Source organism: Protopterus annectens, chromosome 13.part0 (genome assembly GCF_019279795.1).
Source record: "Protopterus annectens isolate FY-2018-M chromosome 13.part0, PAN1.0, whole genome shotgun sequence".
NCBI lineage: Eukaryota > Metazoa > Chordata > Ceratodontiformes > Protopteridae > Protopterus > Protopterus annectens.
The window spans coordinates 259,032,269-259,049,092 of NC_056747.1; the positions used below are offsets into that span (position 1 = coordinate 259,032,269).

Here is a 16,824-nt window from a genome sequence, read left to right on the forward strand (position 1 = left end):
CCCCCTATCATTTCTGGGTATCTGATATGTGCTCTAGCGGTGTTTGCAAACAGGTACGTCCTTTAGACACCCCGTCACTGAACACGCACTCCACGACTTAACGGAGAAGCATTCCCAGACAGGTCGACTTTAATTTTCCCTTCAGTTTTGACGGCACACAGGAAACTACTTTCTTGCTGGAATTTAGTACTTTCTGTCCTTATAAGGACATGTCTGTGATCTAAACAAAGATTTCCGAATGGGAGGAGTTTCTCAATGATGGGAGGGGAGGAAGAACAAAAATCTGGGTGAAGTCAAAAAGCAGTAAAGGAAGTGGATTTGGTTTTGGTAGGGCGTTGGAGCAAGGCATCATTGTGTGGAGGTTAGATAAAAAACACTGAATTCGGATATACCCCCAAAATGAGCGGCTCACAGTTTAATAAGGGACCAGCGTATGGGTTTTCTGCTGAAGTCAAGAATAAAGTAAGTTTTAAAGTTAAACTGTGTAATTATTCTGTTAAAGTGCAGTAACGTGTGACTGCTGCGTGCTTTGACCGGTCATTTTGTCAGCCTACTTGCAAATTTGGCGAATGCATGCTTTGATAGGGTTGTGGCTGTCTGTGACGCTATTCGGTGTGTGGAGACGTGTAGCTAATTTCTGTTTTTGTTGCGCAACTTTAGTCCTTTTGAAGCATAAGTGAGTGAGCTGATAACTTTAATGTGTTGTTATTTCCTTCACAGAAACGAAGCTGACTTGTGTATTTGGGAATGTGTGTAAACACCTGAGAAGTAAGTTTGTCCGGGACAGACAGGAGGGCTCTCTCTCTGCTGAGCTGCTGTTTGCTCTCACAGGGGCTGAGTGTTGCGGTATCCCCGGGCTGGCAGGACCCTGTGACTGATTTTCTGCAGCGGTTATCTTTGCATCCAGATGGATGGGCGTGCCCCAGTAGTATATAGCATGTGTCTGAAGTACTGTCATAACTGATGGAGGTTTATTCATGTACGCTCCGTTTGTGATCTGCAGCTTGAGCTGTTGATGGAGATTCATGTCTGCTCTGAAACACTTTCTGCTCTATTATCTTCTGCCCCCGACTCCCCGTTAGATGCTGTTGGGACAGTAGTAGCACGGTGTTAGGGTTGCCAGCTTCTCAGATGCCCAAAGTGGGACATTTTTTTTTTTGTAGAAATGTGAGATTTTGCAGGATAAAACCTATCCCCGGCCACTGCAAAGGACAGAACTTCACTTTTTTTGCCAAAATAAAAGCTTATTTTGTAGCATTTGAATTGCGTATGCTATTTCATATAATAGTTATGCGTTTCAGATACAAAGTAACTGTTTTATGCATCTATTAAAGAAAACTTAAGAAATATATTTTCTTAAAATCTCAGGACATTTGCCATTTTTTAGGTTTTGTCGCAGGACACAACTGTCCAAAGTGGAACTGTCCCTCGCAAAAAGGGACAGGTGGTAAGGGGGGTGCTGTATGAAAGAGATGGCATCAAGCAAGGTTTGATTTTTGCTATGGTCGTTTGCCCGTGTAGCAAATGAACCTTTCTTCCTTTATTTTTTTCTTTATTGGTTCTTAAATGAAGAATGACCAAAACGTCATATCTTGTGGTTCGGTGCATTACGAATGAGACCAACCACTGTAATCCAGTCCATTTTGTTTTGTGCACATGTCCTTAAAAGCTTTATGAATGGCTGCCTTTCAGAAATGTAGTTTGCTACAAAGTATCCTAGATGGTTCCGTTGTAGAATTCTAAGTTCAGGCTGATGGGAAAACCTGGAGAGACCCTGGGGTACAGTTGTGGTGATGTAGCGGTCTCTTGATTTTTGGGGGCGGAGAAAGACTATTACACTTGTACTACCTCTATATCAGTAGCTTACCGTTAATGAAGGTATCCTCCTATTTTACCGAGTTTGCTGTTCTCTTCTGCCTGAAATAATTTTCTATTCATAACCTTCTAGGTGTGGATTAAAAGGCAGGATATTGCATAAATTGTTTTAAACACCCCGTTGCCCAAAACGGGTGGTGGTGGGGGGTGTCACTGCTGATCTTACATGGAGACATTGTCGGGAGGTGGAAGGAACATTCAGTATCTTCCTGACCCCTGTGAATATGCTGTCCTTTAAGGAATCAGTGCTTGCAACACTGAATTTGGGCTCACTGTTCGTCTTGCTTATGGAGGATGTGGAAGCACTAGCTTTATGAACTCTGTCTGTGCTGTTCTTTAAGGCAGCTCTGTCAGAAACAATGAATTGGGTTGGGTTTACCTCTGTAAATATGGTCAGTGCAACTAGTTCTGTACTGTTGGAGCCTTGGAAGTGGATGAGATCAGACTGGAACTGAGGGCAATGTATATTGTTGGTGTGCTGGTAAATGAGATCCATCTGGAAATGTTGAGGGCACTGGATACTATGCCTTTTCAATGTTGCATAAAAGGGGAGTGACCAACCTACAAGTGGCAGTTCCTGTTTAAGAAGAGGATGTGCTTGGTTGCAAAGGGATCTGGTTCTTCAGTGTTCTTGCCTTTCTTCTGGAAAACCTTTGTATAGGTGCTGGAAAGAGACTTTCAATTGTCTAATCTATAATGTAGTTTAAGAGAAGCAGTGTGGCGTCTGACCCAGACATTAAATAGTGGAGCCGCTGTCTTTTCAGGGTATCCAAAGGGTCATGGGAGTTTGCAGCTGCTTTGCATGTGTTTTCTTTTTCATAGCTATTGCTCTGCGAGGACCTTTAGAAGCCTAGCCCTGTATTACCAAGACATTTTTAGCCTCTGTAATTTAAGTACAAATAATCCAGTACTAGGCAGAACATTACATAACCCCTATCAATAAGGGTAATGATGCCCTATTCATAAGGGTGATAACTAGTGGTGAATTTTTGCAGTTTCCAATCCATTCATCCAGATTATGTTTGAATATTATAAGGGAAGTACTTTGCTGTATGAGGAGGGGAAGTATTATTTTAATGAAGTGATATTCATGTTTCTCTCTCCAACATGTTCTGTTTATGTTGTAGAAGAGATTAAGATTTTTTGAGTGGGTGTTTATGCCAATGTTGGACTTCTAGATGTACAGTATATCTGAGAGGGTAGGGTTTGTAAGGAGAGAGAGAAGGCTTTGAGCATGGCAGTGCAGTTTTTATGACTCGGACCTTTGATTTTTCTTGCTGAGAAGCATTGTGGTTGTTGAAGTTGTCATTGTGTTTGAACAGGTACATACCATAGGAGGCATTGTACTGATAATCAGATCTCAACCTAAGGAGGAAGAGCTGGTCCAGGGCAGGCAGGCAGGATCTGCCCTTGTCAAAAAACGAACTGCGTTGGTTCAATAATTTGTAGGTTACCTGTGTCATTATTTATTCTGCAGTGTTTCTCTCCATAGCCTTAAAAATGAGACTGGTCAGACTTGTAGGTCTACAACTTCCCAGGTCCATTGACACCCTACCTTTATGCTGGAGGATGACTATTGCGAACCTGTGTTCATGCAGCACAAAACTTCTTTGGAGGTTAATACTGAATAACCTGTGAGGTTTGACAGGTCCTGTATCAGAATATGTGTGGATGTGAAAAAGGCATATGACCCTATGTCCTGGAATATCTTATGTACTACAGAGTTTGGGGGGGGGGGGTGCTGCTGTGTGTTGTTCTGTCCTGTCCTTGCTTTTTTTTTGCTTTTTATAAGTCAGACTCATTCAGTGCAAGTAATGACTCCATTAAGAATATTTCTTGTCTTTTCCATCATGTTCATGATTTTCAGCAGTAGGGTAAATAGGACATCAAAGTATATTGAAGGCATGGAAATTTATCCAGTTTAAGGATGTGGAAAGTACATATTTGCTTAAATAATGTCATCTTGGGCTGTAATTGTTGGTCTGTAATATTTTCTAGTTGATACTGAATGTGAAGTTTTCTGGAGGAATCAGCACCTCCAAATGTTTGTTTGTGGAAAAGCGGCTGCTTTCTGCTACCTTGGGTGGAGTCTCCTGATCCCCAGTACCCTCCCTCATTCAACAAGGTAGCTATTTTGGTGCAGTACTGTAGGTATTCCATTCGACTGGTGGTATGAGAGCAAAGTTGGTGTAGGATGGAGATGCCAAACTCCATTGCTGCTACTGTCACAAGCTGTGAGTGAATGAATTCCTTTTGAATGGTCGCTGTGTTTAGTCTGTATCACAGTGAGGATCTTTGCAGTCTGAGAAGATCTGGGAGTTGACTTTTGCCCCTGTGATGAACTGAGGAGTTGGGTGAAGTTTAGGCACCTAGTGAAGCTGCCTGTTTATCTCCCGTGATCTAGCAGTAGGTGGTCCATCACCAGACCCAGGAGATGCTGAACAGACTGGTTGGGGATGCCTGGAGATCACATAAGAGCCCAATTTGCTGCAGCTGGTGCATTCAGCTGCAGCATTTGTTGTTTTTGCATCTTCTGTTTTTTTGCTTTTGAACATGCCTCCTACTTGTTCCTGGCAGTGGAGTGTTATTACATTATGTTCCCTGTTTTAGTAATGTTCTTTGTTTCTGTGCAGAGCACTTGCACTTTTCTGAATATATTTTGGTGCATTTGAATCCCTTCACCTTTTTGGAAGTTGTTTTTTCTTATACGCAAAGCATTTTTCTCTATATTTGTGCCAGAACAGGGTACAGCACTGCAGAAATGGGACTTGCTTAGTGTCACAGTGACTTCTGTGACTCTCTAATTCTTCACTAATGTGGACTCCCCAGCATTTTGCTGAATTTCAGTGATCTTTCATATTAAGTTGCATGATTCATCTTAGTGTAAGTATCCATCCAGGCTTACAAGTTGTGTCTGACATTAGAGCGAATCCATGAATAGCCTCCACCGTCCATGGAGCTTACTAGGCAAAGGAGGAATGGGAATAGGTTTCCAGCCTTTCTTTTATCCCCCCCCCCGCCTCACACAACATTGCACTCACACCCAGGGGAATTCAGTCACCAATCTACTCCATGTCTTTGGAAGTGGGATGAAAAGGATGTACCCAGAAAAAAGTGCATAGATGCAGGGAAGGCATGTAGACTCCACATAGAAGGAACCCCAGCCAAGAATCGAACCAATACCTTTTGCTGTGAGGTGACCGTGCTAACCATTGTGCCGCCCCAGGGTCTGTCTACCCCACTATGGACTAAGCTCTCTGATCATGAAGATCTTCCTTACATTTCCCTGCTGAACTGCTTTATTTGTGCCAGCAATCACTTTCCTGACCATTGTCCGAGATGCAGCAATCTTTGCTATACCATGATCCCCTTCTGTATGGCCAACACCAGTGTTTGCTTCTTTGGTGAGTAGGTTGCCCTTACTCTGTACCTTTAGTATAGTAACTCTAATATGTGTTTAAATAGCATTACCCCTCCCACATCCATTTGTTTTTTGTTTTTGTCAGATTATGCAGTCTTCTTTACATTCCCCTTTAATATTTTTGGGGCTATATTCAAATATTATTAATTCCTTTTCCATTCCTGATGAACCAGGGTATTGGATTATTTGTTTTTTGAAGTCCCAAAATTCCTGGTCGTAGGGTTCCTTCTGTCTTTGTGTGGTGGGAATCATGGGAACATTTGCAAGTCTGTTATGGGCAGGAAATACTGCACCCAGAATGGGCCAGAAATATCATAGCCGTTACATGAACCACCCTTTATGTACTGCATGATTCTGATATGTCATTTAACCAAGTCGGCGTACCAGAGGTACCCATGGAAGTGGGTAGGGACATTTAATAGTTTTATAAGGGTTGTCAACGTAGACTAGCAGAAAATCCTCAAATAAGTGATTCCTTGTGTAAGGATTATAGTAGATGTTATTTTGGCAGAATGTTTTTTTTATATAAAAATCAAAATGTTTGTGTTGACGGACTCAAACTATCTCACGAAAGAGCCATTTTCTAAATGGAAATAGAAGAGGTGGCACACCAGAAAAGAAAAATTAAAATCACTTGCTTACATGATACCCATGTGTATTTGCACAAATCAACAGTTTGTTGTTGTAGGTGATCAGCAGATTCTTGAAGTTAGGAAGGTGAAGATTCATTCCTCCTGCGTAGCAAATGTCTGAACTGGGATAGTTATATTAGAGTGTGTGTGTGTGTGTGTGTGTGTGTGTGTGTGTGTGTGTGTGTGTGTGTGTGTGTGTGTGTGTGTGTGTGTGTGTGTGTGTGTGTGTGTGTGTGTGTGTGTTGGGGGTTAAATAGATATTGCCTGACATTTCGATCTGAATTATTTTTGCTTATGTTGTGTGCATGGTTGAAAGTCAGGGCCAGGCTAAGTCATATTGGCAGAGTAAGAATTTTGCTCTGAAAAATCAGCTTGTGTAGTACAAAAAAGTGCTTGCTCAAGTTACTGAGCTCTGAGGACAAGAGCATGGGTAGAGGCAGACAGAAATAGCAGAACAGGTAATGTTTATTTCTAATATTGTCTGGCACTTTTTTGAATTTGGGGTGAGGGGGTCTGCCCATTTCGCAGATAAAGTGTTTCCAGTAAAAGGTTCTGAAACTCAATGAATAAAATAAGATTACATGAGGTTCTTTCCAAAATTCTTAAGCAAATAAGAACAACCGTTTTTATACCTGGGAAATAGTGTACTGTGTGGGGCATTAAAGTTTAGAGGAGTGCTTTTAAACAAAAAGGTGTCAAGATATTTGGGTGATCTTGCATGAACTTTAGTGTGGGGAAACAATATGGACTGATGTAGAAATCAGGAATGCAAGATGGAATGATTGCTGGGTGGGATCACCATTGAAAAAGACAGAAGTTTGTTACTTGTGTTTCCTGACACTGCCTATGTCCTGACATGCAGCAGGATAACAGTCTCAGTGTTTTTCCTGGTGATCCTGTCATGAAGTAATCTGAACCTGCATTCCAGAATTCTACTGTTATTTGCTTTCATATGATGTGTCCTGTGCAACAGTACAGACACGTGTGATTGATTCATTTTTGGTAGTGTATTGATGGCGGTGTCAACGTCTCCTACCCAAAGGAGGTGTGCTTCTATTTGTTCCACTCCAAGTTAGCCCTCACTATCTCAGGCTGGTATTGAAACGCTGCTTACTGTCCTGGAATAGTGATGCTTTAACTGTTTTAATGGGCTGGTATTTTTCTGTATGCCAGTGCCTCTTTTCTCAATTGCCACTTTCTCGCTGCCACTAAATAATAATAGTTGGTTGGTTTTGTTATGGCAAGTATAAATGGGGATGACTCCTTTTGTCGGACATCATTAAAGGTTTGTACAGCCTTTCTGAAAGGTACCTTCTTGCCCCCCACCCAAGGGATCCTGTACTGCTTTGGGACTTGTACTTTGAGTTGAAGTCGATCATGCCGCCTCTTCAACTTGCAGCATCTTTCCTGGATGACTTTTTTGACAAACGTCTTGATTAAATTATCACATATGACATAGGCAGGCAATCCTACATTTATATAACTGAAAACAAACGTTATACATTACTTATCAATCCAGTCATTGTCGAACACTACGTAGGTGTTTCAAATCCTGCCTTCTTTTAAACCTTGTTCCTCTTCTGCATGTACCACAATTCCCATTTTATCTTATGTAATTTGCTCCTACCCTTTTCTAAGGATCACAATTCCAGTTGTCTTCTCTCTTACTATATTCATTGCTTCTAGTAAATTGGTTTGATTTCCATTTTCTAGTAGTTTTTTGTTTTTGCAGCCACCATAATTAGACTCGGCAAGGCCTTAACTATGTCTAGGCAATTCCAATTCTGTATCATAGCTCAAAAAATAATTTCCTTAGTTACACAAATTTATTTATCCACTCCCTCTAACAGAGGAGTCTGCAGGGAATCTTTAAAGTCCAACTCATTACACTCCAAGAAAATGTTCCCAGTTGCCCCTTTTCTTCTCAATCGCACTTGCAACATTTGCTGTCTGCTTAATGAAAAATTCTTTTGAGTCTACTTGGGGTACAGCAATGTCTATGTAAACACTTTCAAGCAAAGATCTAAATCTTGTAGACTTTGTTGCATATTTGGGAGACGTACATATATCCCCCCATTGTTTCTTTCTGAATTACTTATCCAGTCTCTCTTCCCAGTCCTTTCTAATCTCGAATTCTTATCGTTATCATGCAATGTCTTGTATGCTCTACTTATTCCTTTTTTAACAGCATCTTCTGTTTGAGTCAACTAAAAACTCTAGTAGTGTTGGTATTTCACTTGGGATCCTCCTATTTCTCTTTGCATGTACTCTATCAATCCTTGATAGGGAAGGCAAGGCAATCTCTATCCTACAGTCCAAATAAGTTTTTGGCCTCTTACTGTTCTCTTAGCCTTTTCTCTCTGATTATTTGTTCCCAGTACCTTGGTTGTTTTACCACTTTTTTCTCCAGTAACTTTTAGCCCCCTCTTTCCTGTTATCTGTAGCCATAATTGCAGTCATTCCTATTGCTGAATCCTTCTCCATTCCTGTGTTGGATTAGTTCTTTTCTATTACTTTATGAATATATTATTGTCGCTTGTCTAGTCAGGATAATGCAGGTGAGCATTCATGTGTTCTGTTCAAGCAGCATTATTATGTACAAACGCATCAGGATTGATGTGTAATAACATTAAATTAGATAAACTTATAAACAAGCTAGCCTTAAAGATCTGCATCCAAAATCCCAGTGTGCCCTCATTTCTTGAGTTTCCCCCCTATTTCATCATCATCCCTTTCCACTTTGAATTATAATTTTTTTTTCTTGCACTATGTATAGGAGCCTTAACTGTGTAGATTTGAAATACCTCTTCAAATCGGGTAATCTCAAAACCGCCTTGTTCAATTGGAAAAATCAGCTTATCCCACTTGAATCTTGCAATCTTTTCCTCCCAGATAAAATCCTTTAACTCTTTCTTTATTAATTGCTATCCACAACAATTGCTTTTGTTTTAGCTTCATTAATTTTGTACCCTGGAAAGATATGTAACTGCCTCAGTGTTCCACAACACTGATGTCTATTTCTGGTTTTATTGGGTATAGAATATCATCTGCAAGTAGAGCCAGCTTTTCTTGACTGCCATACCAGTTATATCCTCAAATTTCTGCGTCTTATTTTCTTTGCCAGTGGTTCAGCAATATAGTGCAAGTAACAAAGGGGAAAGAGGACATCCCTTCCTGCTTCCTCTGCTCAAAGTATCCGAGAGCAACCCACCCACTTCGCCTCCGATCCCTCATATATCCTCATCAACCTTCTAATTTTATCAGGGCTTGCAAATGCTTCCAATGCCCTGCTCATAAACTCCAAGATTACTCTGTCAAATGCTTTCTCTGCGTCAAGACCCACCAACAACAGTAGTGCTTTCTTATATTCAATTTCCCTCTGGATCATCAGTGTTCTGTTAATGTTTGCCTTCCCTGCCCAAAACCACATTAATCCATGTCTCTCAATTTTGGCATCACAATTGCTATTTTAGCCTTTGTCGATGTATGGCTTAGGTTTGAAATGGGCCTATATGAGGCTGGGTCTGATGGGCCTTCTTCATTTTTAGGTATTACAGCTACCAACGCTATCTACCTCTAACATTGGCATATTTAATTCTTCCTTAAGCATTTCCATTTGTAATTTTCCACTCTGCATATTTCTCTGCTTTATACAGCCTTTCATAAAATTTCCAAAATATATCTAGCATCTCTACAGGATCTCTTCCTTGTTGTTAGGCTCCCTAAGCTTGGTGACAACTTTGTTTTTAATTTCTGTTCCCAGAGTCATTATGCTAAAAGCTTTTGTGCTCTGGAATTATCAAAAAATAAAAACAGTTGCTTAGCAGTCTTTCTAAACTCCTGAATATTATTCGAGGTAATCCTTTACTATCTGCGTAGCATTCTGCAATTGCTCATCTTCTGTAAGATTGTCCCTGTTCTGCAATACTTTAGTATTTGTTGGTCCTTTTAAATTCTTGTTGCTTCTTAACCATATCTTTTATTTCCACCTTATTTTTTAAATTCCACTTTAATTTTATTCCACTCCCTAGCTATATTTTCAGAAGAAATGTCTGTGTTCTGTAATAACTCCTGAATAATTTCCACTACCCCATCTTAAATTCCTCCCTTTTCAACAGATAGGTGTGAAAGTACCAATGCCTCATTTTTATTTCATTACCCTGAATTTTTTTTATTTTCTTTAGTATTGACGAGTGATCAGAAATAATTTCTGAATGCTAAAGTAAATGCACATGTTCCTGTGAAATATAAGTTCTGCCTAGCCCAGTCTTTGAATCTTGGGGAATAATATGTAAATTGAGACCCAACTCCTACTGCATTCACATCTTCCATGCCAAATATTTTCATAACTGTCTGTAAATCTACCCTCTTTTGTTATGTTTTCCCTTCTCGGCCCCCAGGCACATCTTCCTGCTGCAAATCAAGTTCCAGTCCCCAGCTATAAGTAATATTCTCTGCCGAAAACTGATTTATTTCTCCCAGATTTTTCTTAAGCTCCATTATAGGTGTTTTAGGTGGAATGTAAAAATGTGCCAGTGTAATCCTCCTCCCTTGCCAGTAGCTCGTTAGTACTACGTGTACCATTATTATCTTTTTTTTATCCTCTGGTGTCACTATTGGAGCTTCTCTAGCAATTAATAGAAGTACTCCTCTTTTTCTTTGTCACAGGAATTCCACTGATATCCTGAAAACCTTTATCAGATTCACTTACCAAAGGAGTAGCATGGCTATTTCAACTCTACATTTTTTTTAGTATAGTTCACTACTCTTTTATTTTTTGTGTGTCTGAGAGACCATCATCATTTAAAGATGATATTGAAAGAGTATTATGTTGGTCCCACCTTTTAATTGTAACTGCTTTTTAAGTATCTAGTTCCAGCTTTTGTGTTACATGAACGCACTGTTTAGAAGGTTTACCTTTTATACCATTGGTTCTTGTCCTATCCACTTGAGCCTATGTTTCATCTTAAACTTTGTTTTATTGGAAGCTCTGAAATGCACCCCAAAAACATATGTACATCTTCAAATATTGAAGTTTTATCTCCTGTTTGCTTTCTCTCAAAAATTGTTACTAGATAATGCTAAGAGCAGTCATTCCCCTATGCAAAAATGAGAAAAAGTACATCATTTTTTTTATCGTATTTTCAAGACTGTAAGGCCAGTGTTCAAAATTTGTCCCTGATTTTGGGCTTTGTTTCCCCAATCTTTTTGAATTGACTTTGTTACTGATTCTTTCCCTAAGAGTGTGATGACTGTTATCTTTCTGGAGTCATGATCCAGGATATAACAGGAGCTCTTAGAACCCTCCTTTCTGACCAATGTGACTTGATAGTGACCCACGTGAGGGTGAATGACCTTGGGCACTATACCCAGGAGGACATGCAGAAGGATATGATTGTTATGCATGTGTTTGAGGTAGGGAAGACAATTGTCTTGAGTAGTATTTTGCCATTAACCAGAACAATGCCAAGACTGGAAAAGATTATTTATTTTTTTTTAATAATTGGCTATGTAGGTGGTGGTATTCTAAGGGGATCCAGTATGAGTCACCATGGGGAAGAAATGGCTGGCAAGCCTGCCTGCTTTGAAAAACAACAAAGGTTATAAATTAAGCAGTACTCCATCTTACTCCTAGTGCCTCAACAATGAGTACAAGTAACACTCGTCACCACAGTACTAAAACCAGTCAGCAAAAACAATGCAGTCAACTGGTACAAACAGTTTAAATTAAGTAATTAGATAATTAAATTACCATTCCAATTATTGGTTTAATCCTCAAAGTTTTATTGTACCAAATGTTAAAATATATATGTATCCTCTTTGCGTCGTAACAGAAAAGTCAGAGGCTTACCTTTTCTTTCATCATATTTCACCTACCTTGATATTTTTCTAGGGGTTATTTGCACCTTTCTTACCACAGCTTTTGCTTTAACACTTTTGCTATCCGCATAGTACCTTTGTTTAATTTTATATATATAATAATAATAAAGAAAAAAGTGTGGACATTTCCAACCTAGTAAGTGGTCCCATTTAAAGTAGCTTTATTCAACACCAGCATGAATGCATTTTTATCATATCTTCACAGATGCATGGTTCAAAAACTGTTTAAAGCAATCCTGCTATTTCCAGGTTTAGTGCCAAATTGTGTGTTCAGACCGTCTGGCAGTTGTAGGGGTGCATTGTTGGAAGAGTCTGTGGGACACTAGTGTGAGTTCCTAGATGGTCAAATTATCCTAATCAAGACTAATTACCACGTCATAGCTAGCCTCTGTGCCCCCTTATGAGCCGACTTAAACACCTTAGCTGAAATCCGTGGTATATGCAACATCTTTATACTGGGGGAGTTCATTTACCTATCAGTAAACTGGCTAACGTACACTGCCAGGGATTCGCATGTCCAACACTTCCTTGACATAGTAGATTTTAATTCCCTTGTACAGTTATCTAATCTTTCTGTTAGGGACCCCAATACCCTTGATCCTGTCCTCACAGGTATGGACACTTTTTTTCACTTCTCTGTATCGTCTTCCCTTGTTACAGCAGATCACAAACAAATTTTATATTTTCCTTTTTACAACTGGTGGTACTACCTTGCAAAAATCTCTCTGTGTTTAGGGACTTTTCAAACCCTCTTCAGTTACATGATGACCTAAATAAATTCTGCCGGATCCCATTGCTAAAGCTGCCTATCCCTCTAACTTCTACTCGCTCCTTAAATAGTTGAATTGATAAAAGTAATTCCCATCTGCACTGAGTATAATGAGAAATTTAAAAATAAACTACTGTGATGGAATACCTATATAAACAAATTTTATGTAACTAGCAAAAAATTGTAAGTCTCATTTTGCTTGCCTTAAGAGCAAACTAGTAACGAGTATAGAGTTTGTACAGAGTTTCTCATCAATGAAAACCATTCCATTGGTAAATTGCTGATTTGCTCATTCAATTTCAAAGTATTCACATCCATTTAAATAAAAAAAAAAAAAAAAAAAAAATGCATTGGCTTCCTCACACACCTGTTATGACCAGCATCATCACATCTATTACTGTGGTGATGCAAGATCAGGGGTACAGGAGCTGCCATTTGGAAATTACTCCAGGCAGACTTGTGTAAAAATAACAGTAAAAGAGTGGGCTCACAATCAACAGTAATATTTAGTGAATAAGGTTGTTAGTTAAATATTTAATATAATATGGGTTCCAGAACTTTGTGTGTGTGTTTTTACATGCATTGCTTTAAATCGTGGAAGCACATGCTTCCCCATTTCCATTTTTCGCAGTAACGTGCTGCGTTATTTTTTGCACTCCCATTTTTACCGATTACCTTTCTACAGGCAGAGTATAATGTCTTTCCTCTTTTGCATGGCTCTGTGTATGCTGTGGGATTAATCTGGATGTGAGGCTGAAATCACAATTTTTTTTTCTTTTTTCTTTCTGTACCGTGGCTTGCCATCCTATTTGCTTTCATTGTGAAATTAATTTTGTTTTGCTGTTGTGATCTGCTAGAGTACTCAGTTTTGCTCAGAATTGTTAGATGAATAAGCAGATGGTCTACAGACCTTTTTTAACCATGACCCATGTTCTAAGGGGAAGAGTAAATACAACTATGTTGCTAGTGCAGTGATCTGCCAATATGTTTGTTTTTTGGCATATGGGAAGAAACTGGAATAGTGGGAGAACACATGTTCTCCACACATCTGCACAGGTTAACTCGTACACCGTGCCTAGAGTTTGGGACTGAACCCTGGACCATGGAGCTATGAGGCAGAGAACTTATTGCTGAGCCATCATGTTGTGACATTCCATATTGCCTCTTCACCATTCATTTGACTGCCTGATGAACAACATTTAAAGACCCATGAAAGTTCCATGTAAAGAAAATGGAAATATGGCTACAAGTGAAGACCTACGCTTAATCAAGAATGATGCTGGTTTGGGAGTGAGTCAGGAAGAGGCTTGTTGTAACATTCTTGCAACTTGTGATCGATCCGCAGATAATGCACTTCCTTTTCATATCAATATGTCAAGAGGAATATTTAAGTATGGGGGGGGGGTTCACTAATTATTGAGCAGCAAGGTACGAGTACTGCAACAGATCAGTGTTCTGGGCGCAACCAGAATGGGGCTCATTGCTTTAAGAGCAAAGCTGGCTGAGGCTGCAGAGATTGGATGTTTCTTGTCTTAATTGGCTTAACCAGATCACCCGTACTAGGCTAACTGCCCTTGCAAGCCATTGTAAGCCTAATCAGTTATCCCTTAAAAATTCAAACCCTGCACCTTGTTTTGTAAGGCAAACACCTTAACCATTAGGCCAACCATCCAACCCCTACCCCCTTATGTTTTAGTAAAAAACTAGAAGAAAAACCTAGCCAAGCTAGATTTTCCAGTATGTAGTTCCTTACATCCCTGATGCCCAAAAGGGCAAATGTGAAACACCTGATGTCCTTAAGAATCCCACAGTGGAAAATCTAGCTTGGCTATGTTTTTGCATTTTTTTACTGATTTGGTTTGGTTTGTCTGTGTGACCTTATTTATTTTAACCCCATACATTTTACACATAACCGTACCAATAGTCTATTAGTGGTGCATTGATATTAAAGTAAGCTGAGGACCGATGGATTCGCCTTATTCCAACTTTTAGGTGTGATGTTATTTGTCTTTGTTCCACTTTGACCAACTGAGACCGAACTACAACAATGGTGTGATTCAGCTACTTTTCTTGCTGTGTGCAGTGTCATAGGTATAAGTACTATCTGCTTATTTATTCCTTCCTCTTTCTAACTTCAGTTTGTACAGATTTGTTTGCTTAAAGAAATAAAATTTGTCGGTTTTTATGGATAAATACATTTACCGGATGTGGTCTTAAATGCTCCTTTTGACAACTTTTATATAAATTTTTCTTGTGGTTAGTGGAATTTTCTTTGCATGCATTCTTGGTTTGTGCCCAGCCACACTTGCGTAGTATCCCATCCCAGATGTTCTAACTAAACTTTATTCTAACTTGCATTCTTTAATTCTGTCCAGTTCAACTTTGTTCCATATGGCTGTTCATGGTATAAAATTTGTTGGTGGCATTTTTGTAATGTTTCATACATGATCAAGAAGTAGTCGGTGCTCTCCATTTTTCCTAAAGTGACGCCTTCATTTTGACTTTGCCCCCAATTTATTGGGTTGTAGATCTTGGTGTAGACTTTCCTGCATGTAGAAGTGTATTTTAATGCCTACAGACCTCCAGCAATTATAAGTATGATCTCAAATTTTTTTTTTTTTTAATTTTCTGGCTGTTTGTGTGTAGGTCATGGTGAAAACGTAGCCGTTGGGGTTGTCAAACCTACCAGGTCAGTTGCATGTCTGAAAAATTGACCTTAATACCTGATTTGTGCAGTATTATGTGTTGGCTTATTTGAGCCATTTGCCATTTCATTTTACACAGTACTGGAAATGTAATTTACTGCCTACCATGGAACTGCAGAGTAAGTACATGATGCAATAACTGGCCACTTCCAATTTTTATTCACATTGTGGCACACACCCCTGGCATTCTCACCTTGAGTTTAGCCAGCATACCCAAAGCATGGTGTGTAGGTCAGGCTTGTAAAACATTTTAGTGTCTGAATCCCGCTCATTTGGAGTGGAGCAGCCACAGTTTTTTGAACTGGGATTCGAACCTTATTTTTTGGGGGTTGGAGTACATGCCTTACTTTAGCGGACTTCATCCTGCAGCAACTTTGGTTCAAAAATCTGGTGCTTCGGCCTGTGTTGTGCAATATGACTTAATTGTCAAAAGAACACATTCTAGGCAGAGTAATTCTGCTTAATTTCATTTCAGATTTTCAGTGGTGGACCTTGCATAGTGTGTTTGGGACTTTTCTTCCCTGGGTGTCCTTTGAAAATTTGCTACCCTTTACTTGAGTCATCCAGTCTTATTTAATTGATAACAAAGGTTTAACTTGTTCTTGGGTTCCATGGCAGTGGGACCTTCAGATGTTAGTCAGTGGTCTTCCTCCATCCTTAACTTCCTGTTTGGGTTGGAGGTCCACCAGCCCCCAGATTGATGGGATGGGTTAATTTTTCTTACCAGGATAGAGGCGACTAAGTGGAGCTTAAATTTAAAGCTTAAATAAGCTTAAATGTGATACTCATGTTAGTCTGACCATCAAGTCAGTTAACAAGAAACTTGGGTCTATGTATAGAATAAAGAACTTCCTAACCCCGCACACCAAACTAACTATTGCCAGGACCCACCTCCTCTCCACACTCCTTTTTGCATCCCCAGTATTCTCCTTCCTTAACAAGAGAGAACTCAACAAACTATCCACAACCTATAACCATATAGCCAGATTTATAACAGGTATGCCCTATCACACCCATCACTGCCAAAATCTAAGGACATTGGAATGGCTAGAACTGCCCAACATTCTCAAACTAAACCAACTTACTGAGGTTTTTAAAACGATCAACCACCCAGAAAGAATCCCCTCACTGAACAAAATATTCACCCCCTACTCCAACCTTATATCCCTTCGGTCATCAAATAGCCTACTAGTTCAGACCATTAAATCCAATAACTCGGGAGGCGAAGCACTCTATGCTAATTCCATTGGCAAACCCTGGAATGCCCTCACAAACAACCTAAGGCATATGACCTCTCCTCACCAATTTAAAAAACACCTCAAAGATTTCCTAAAGTCCCAATGGCTATGCCCCTGCTCTAATCCAGACTAATAGCAACCGCCCTATACCCACCATATCCTCTACCCATAATGAAGCTAGGCTTGATCACCTTTTCCAAGCCTTAACTTTTCTAACTAACATGTTTAACCTGTTTGATTGCTTTATTCTTGTATGTAATAATATCCAATTAATCTTCTTATGTTACTGTTAAACTTCCTCTGA

The 16,824-nt window shown here is 39.6% G+C and overlaps 1 protein-coding gene across 1 annotated transcript in view; it reads left to right on the plus strand.

Annotated features, from left to right (window-relative positions):
• Positions 1 to 285: 285 nt before the first annotated feature.
• CNN2 (calponin 2) overlaps positions 286 to 16,824 on the plus strand; it is a 285,521-nt gene continuing 268,982 nt past the window's right edge. The window contains exon 1 of the mRNA XM_044053818.1: positions 286 to 462. Coding sequence (XP_043909753.1) covers positions 400 to 462 — 63 coding nt within the window. The 5' untranslated portion in view covers positions 286 to 399. The remainder of the gene's footprint in view (positions 463 to 16,824) is intronic.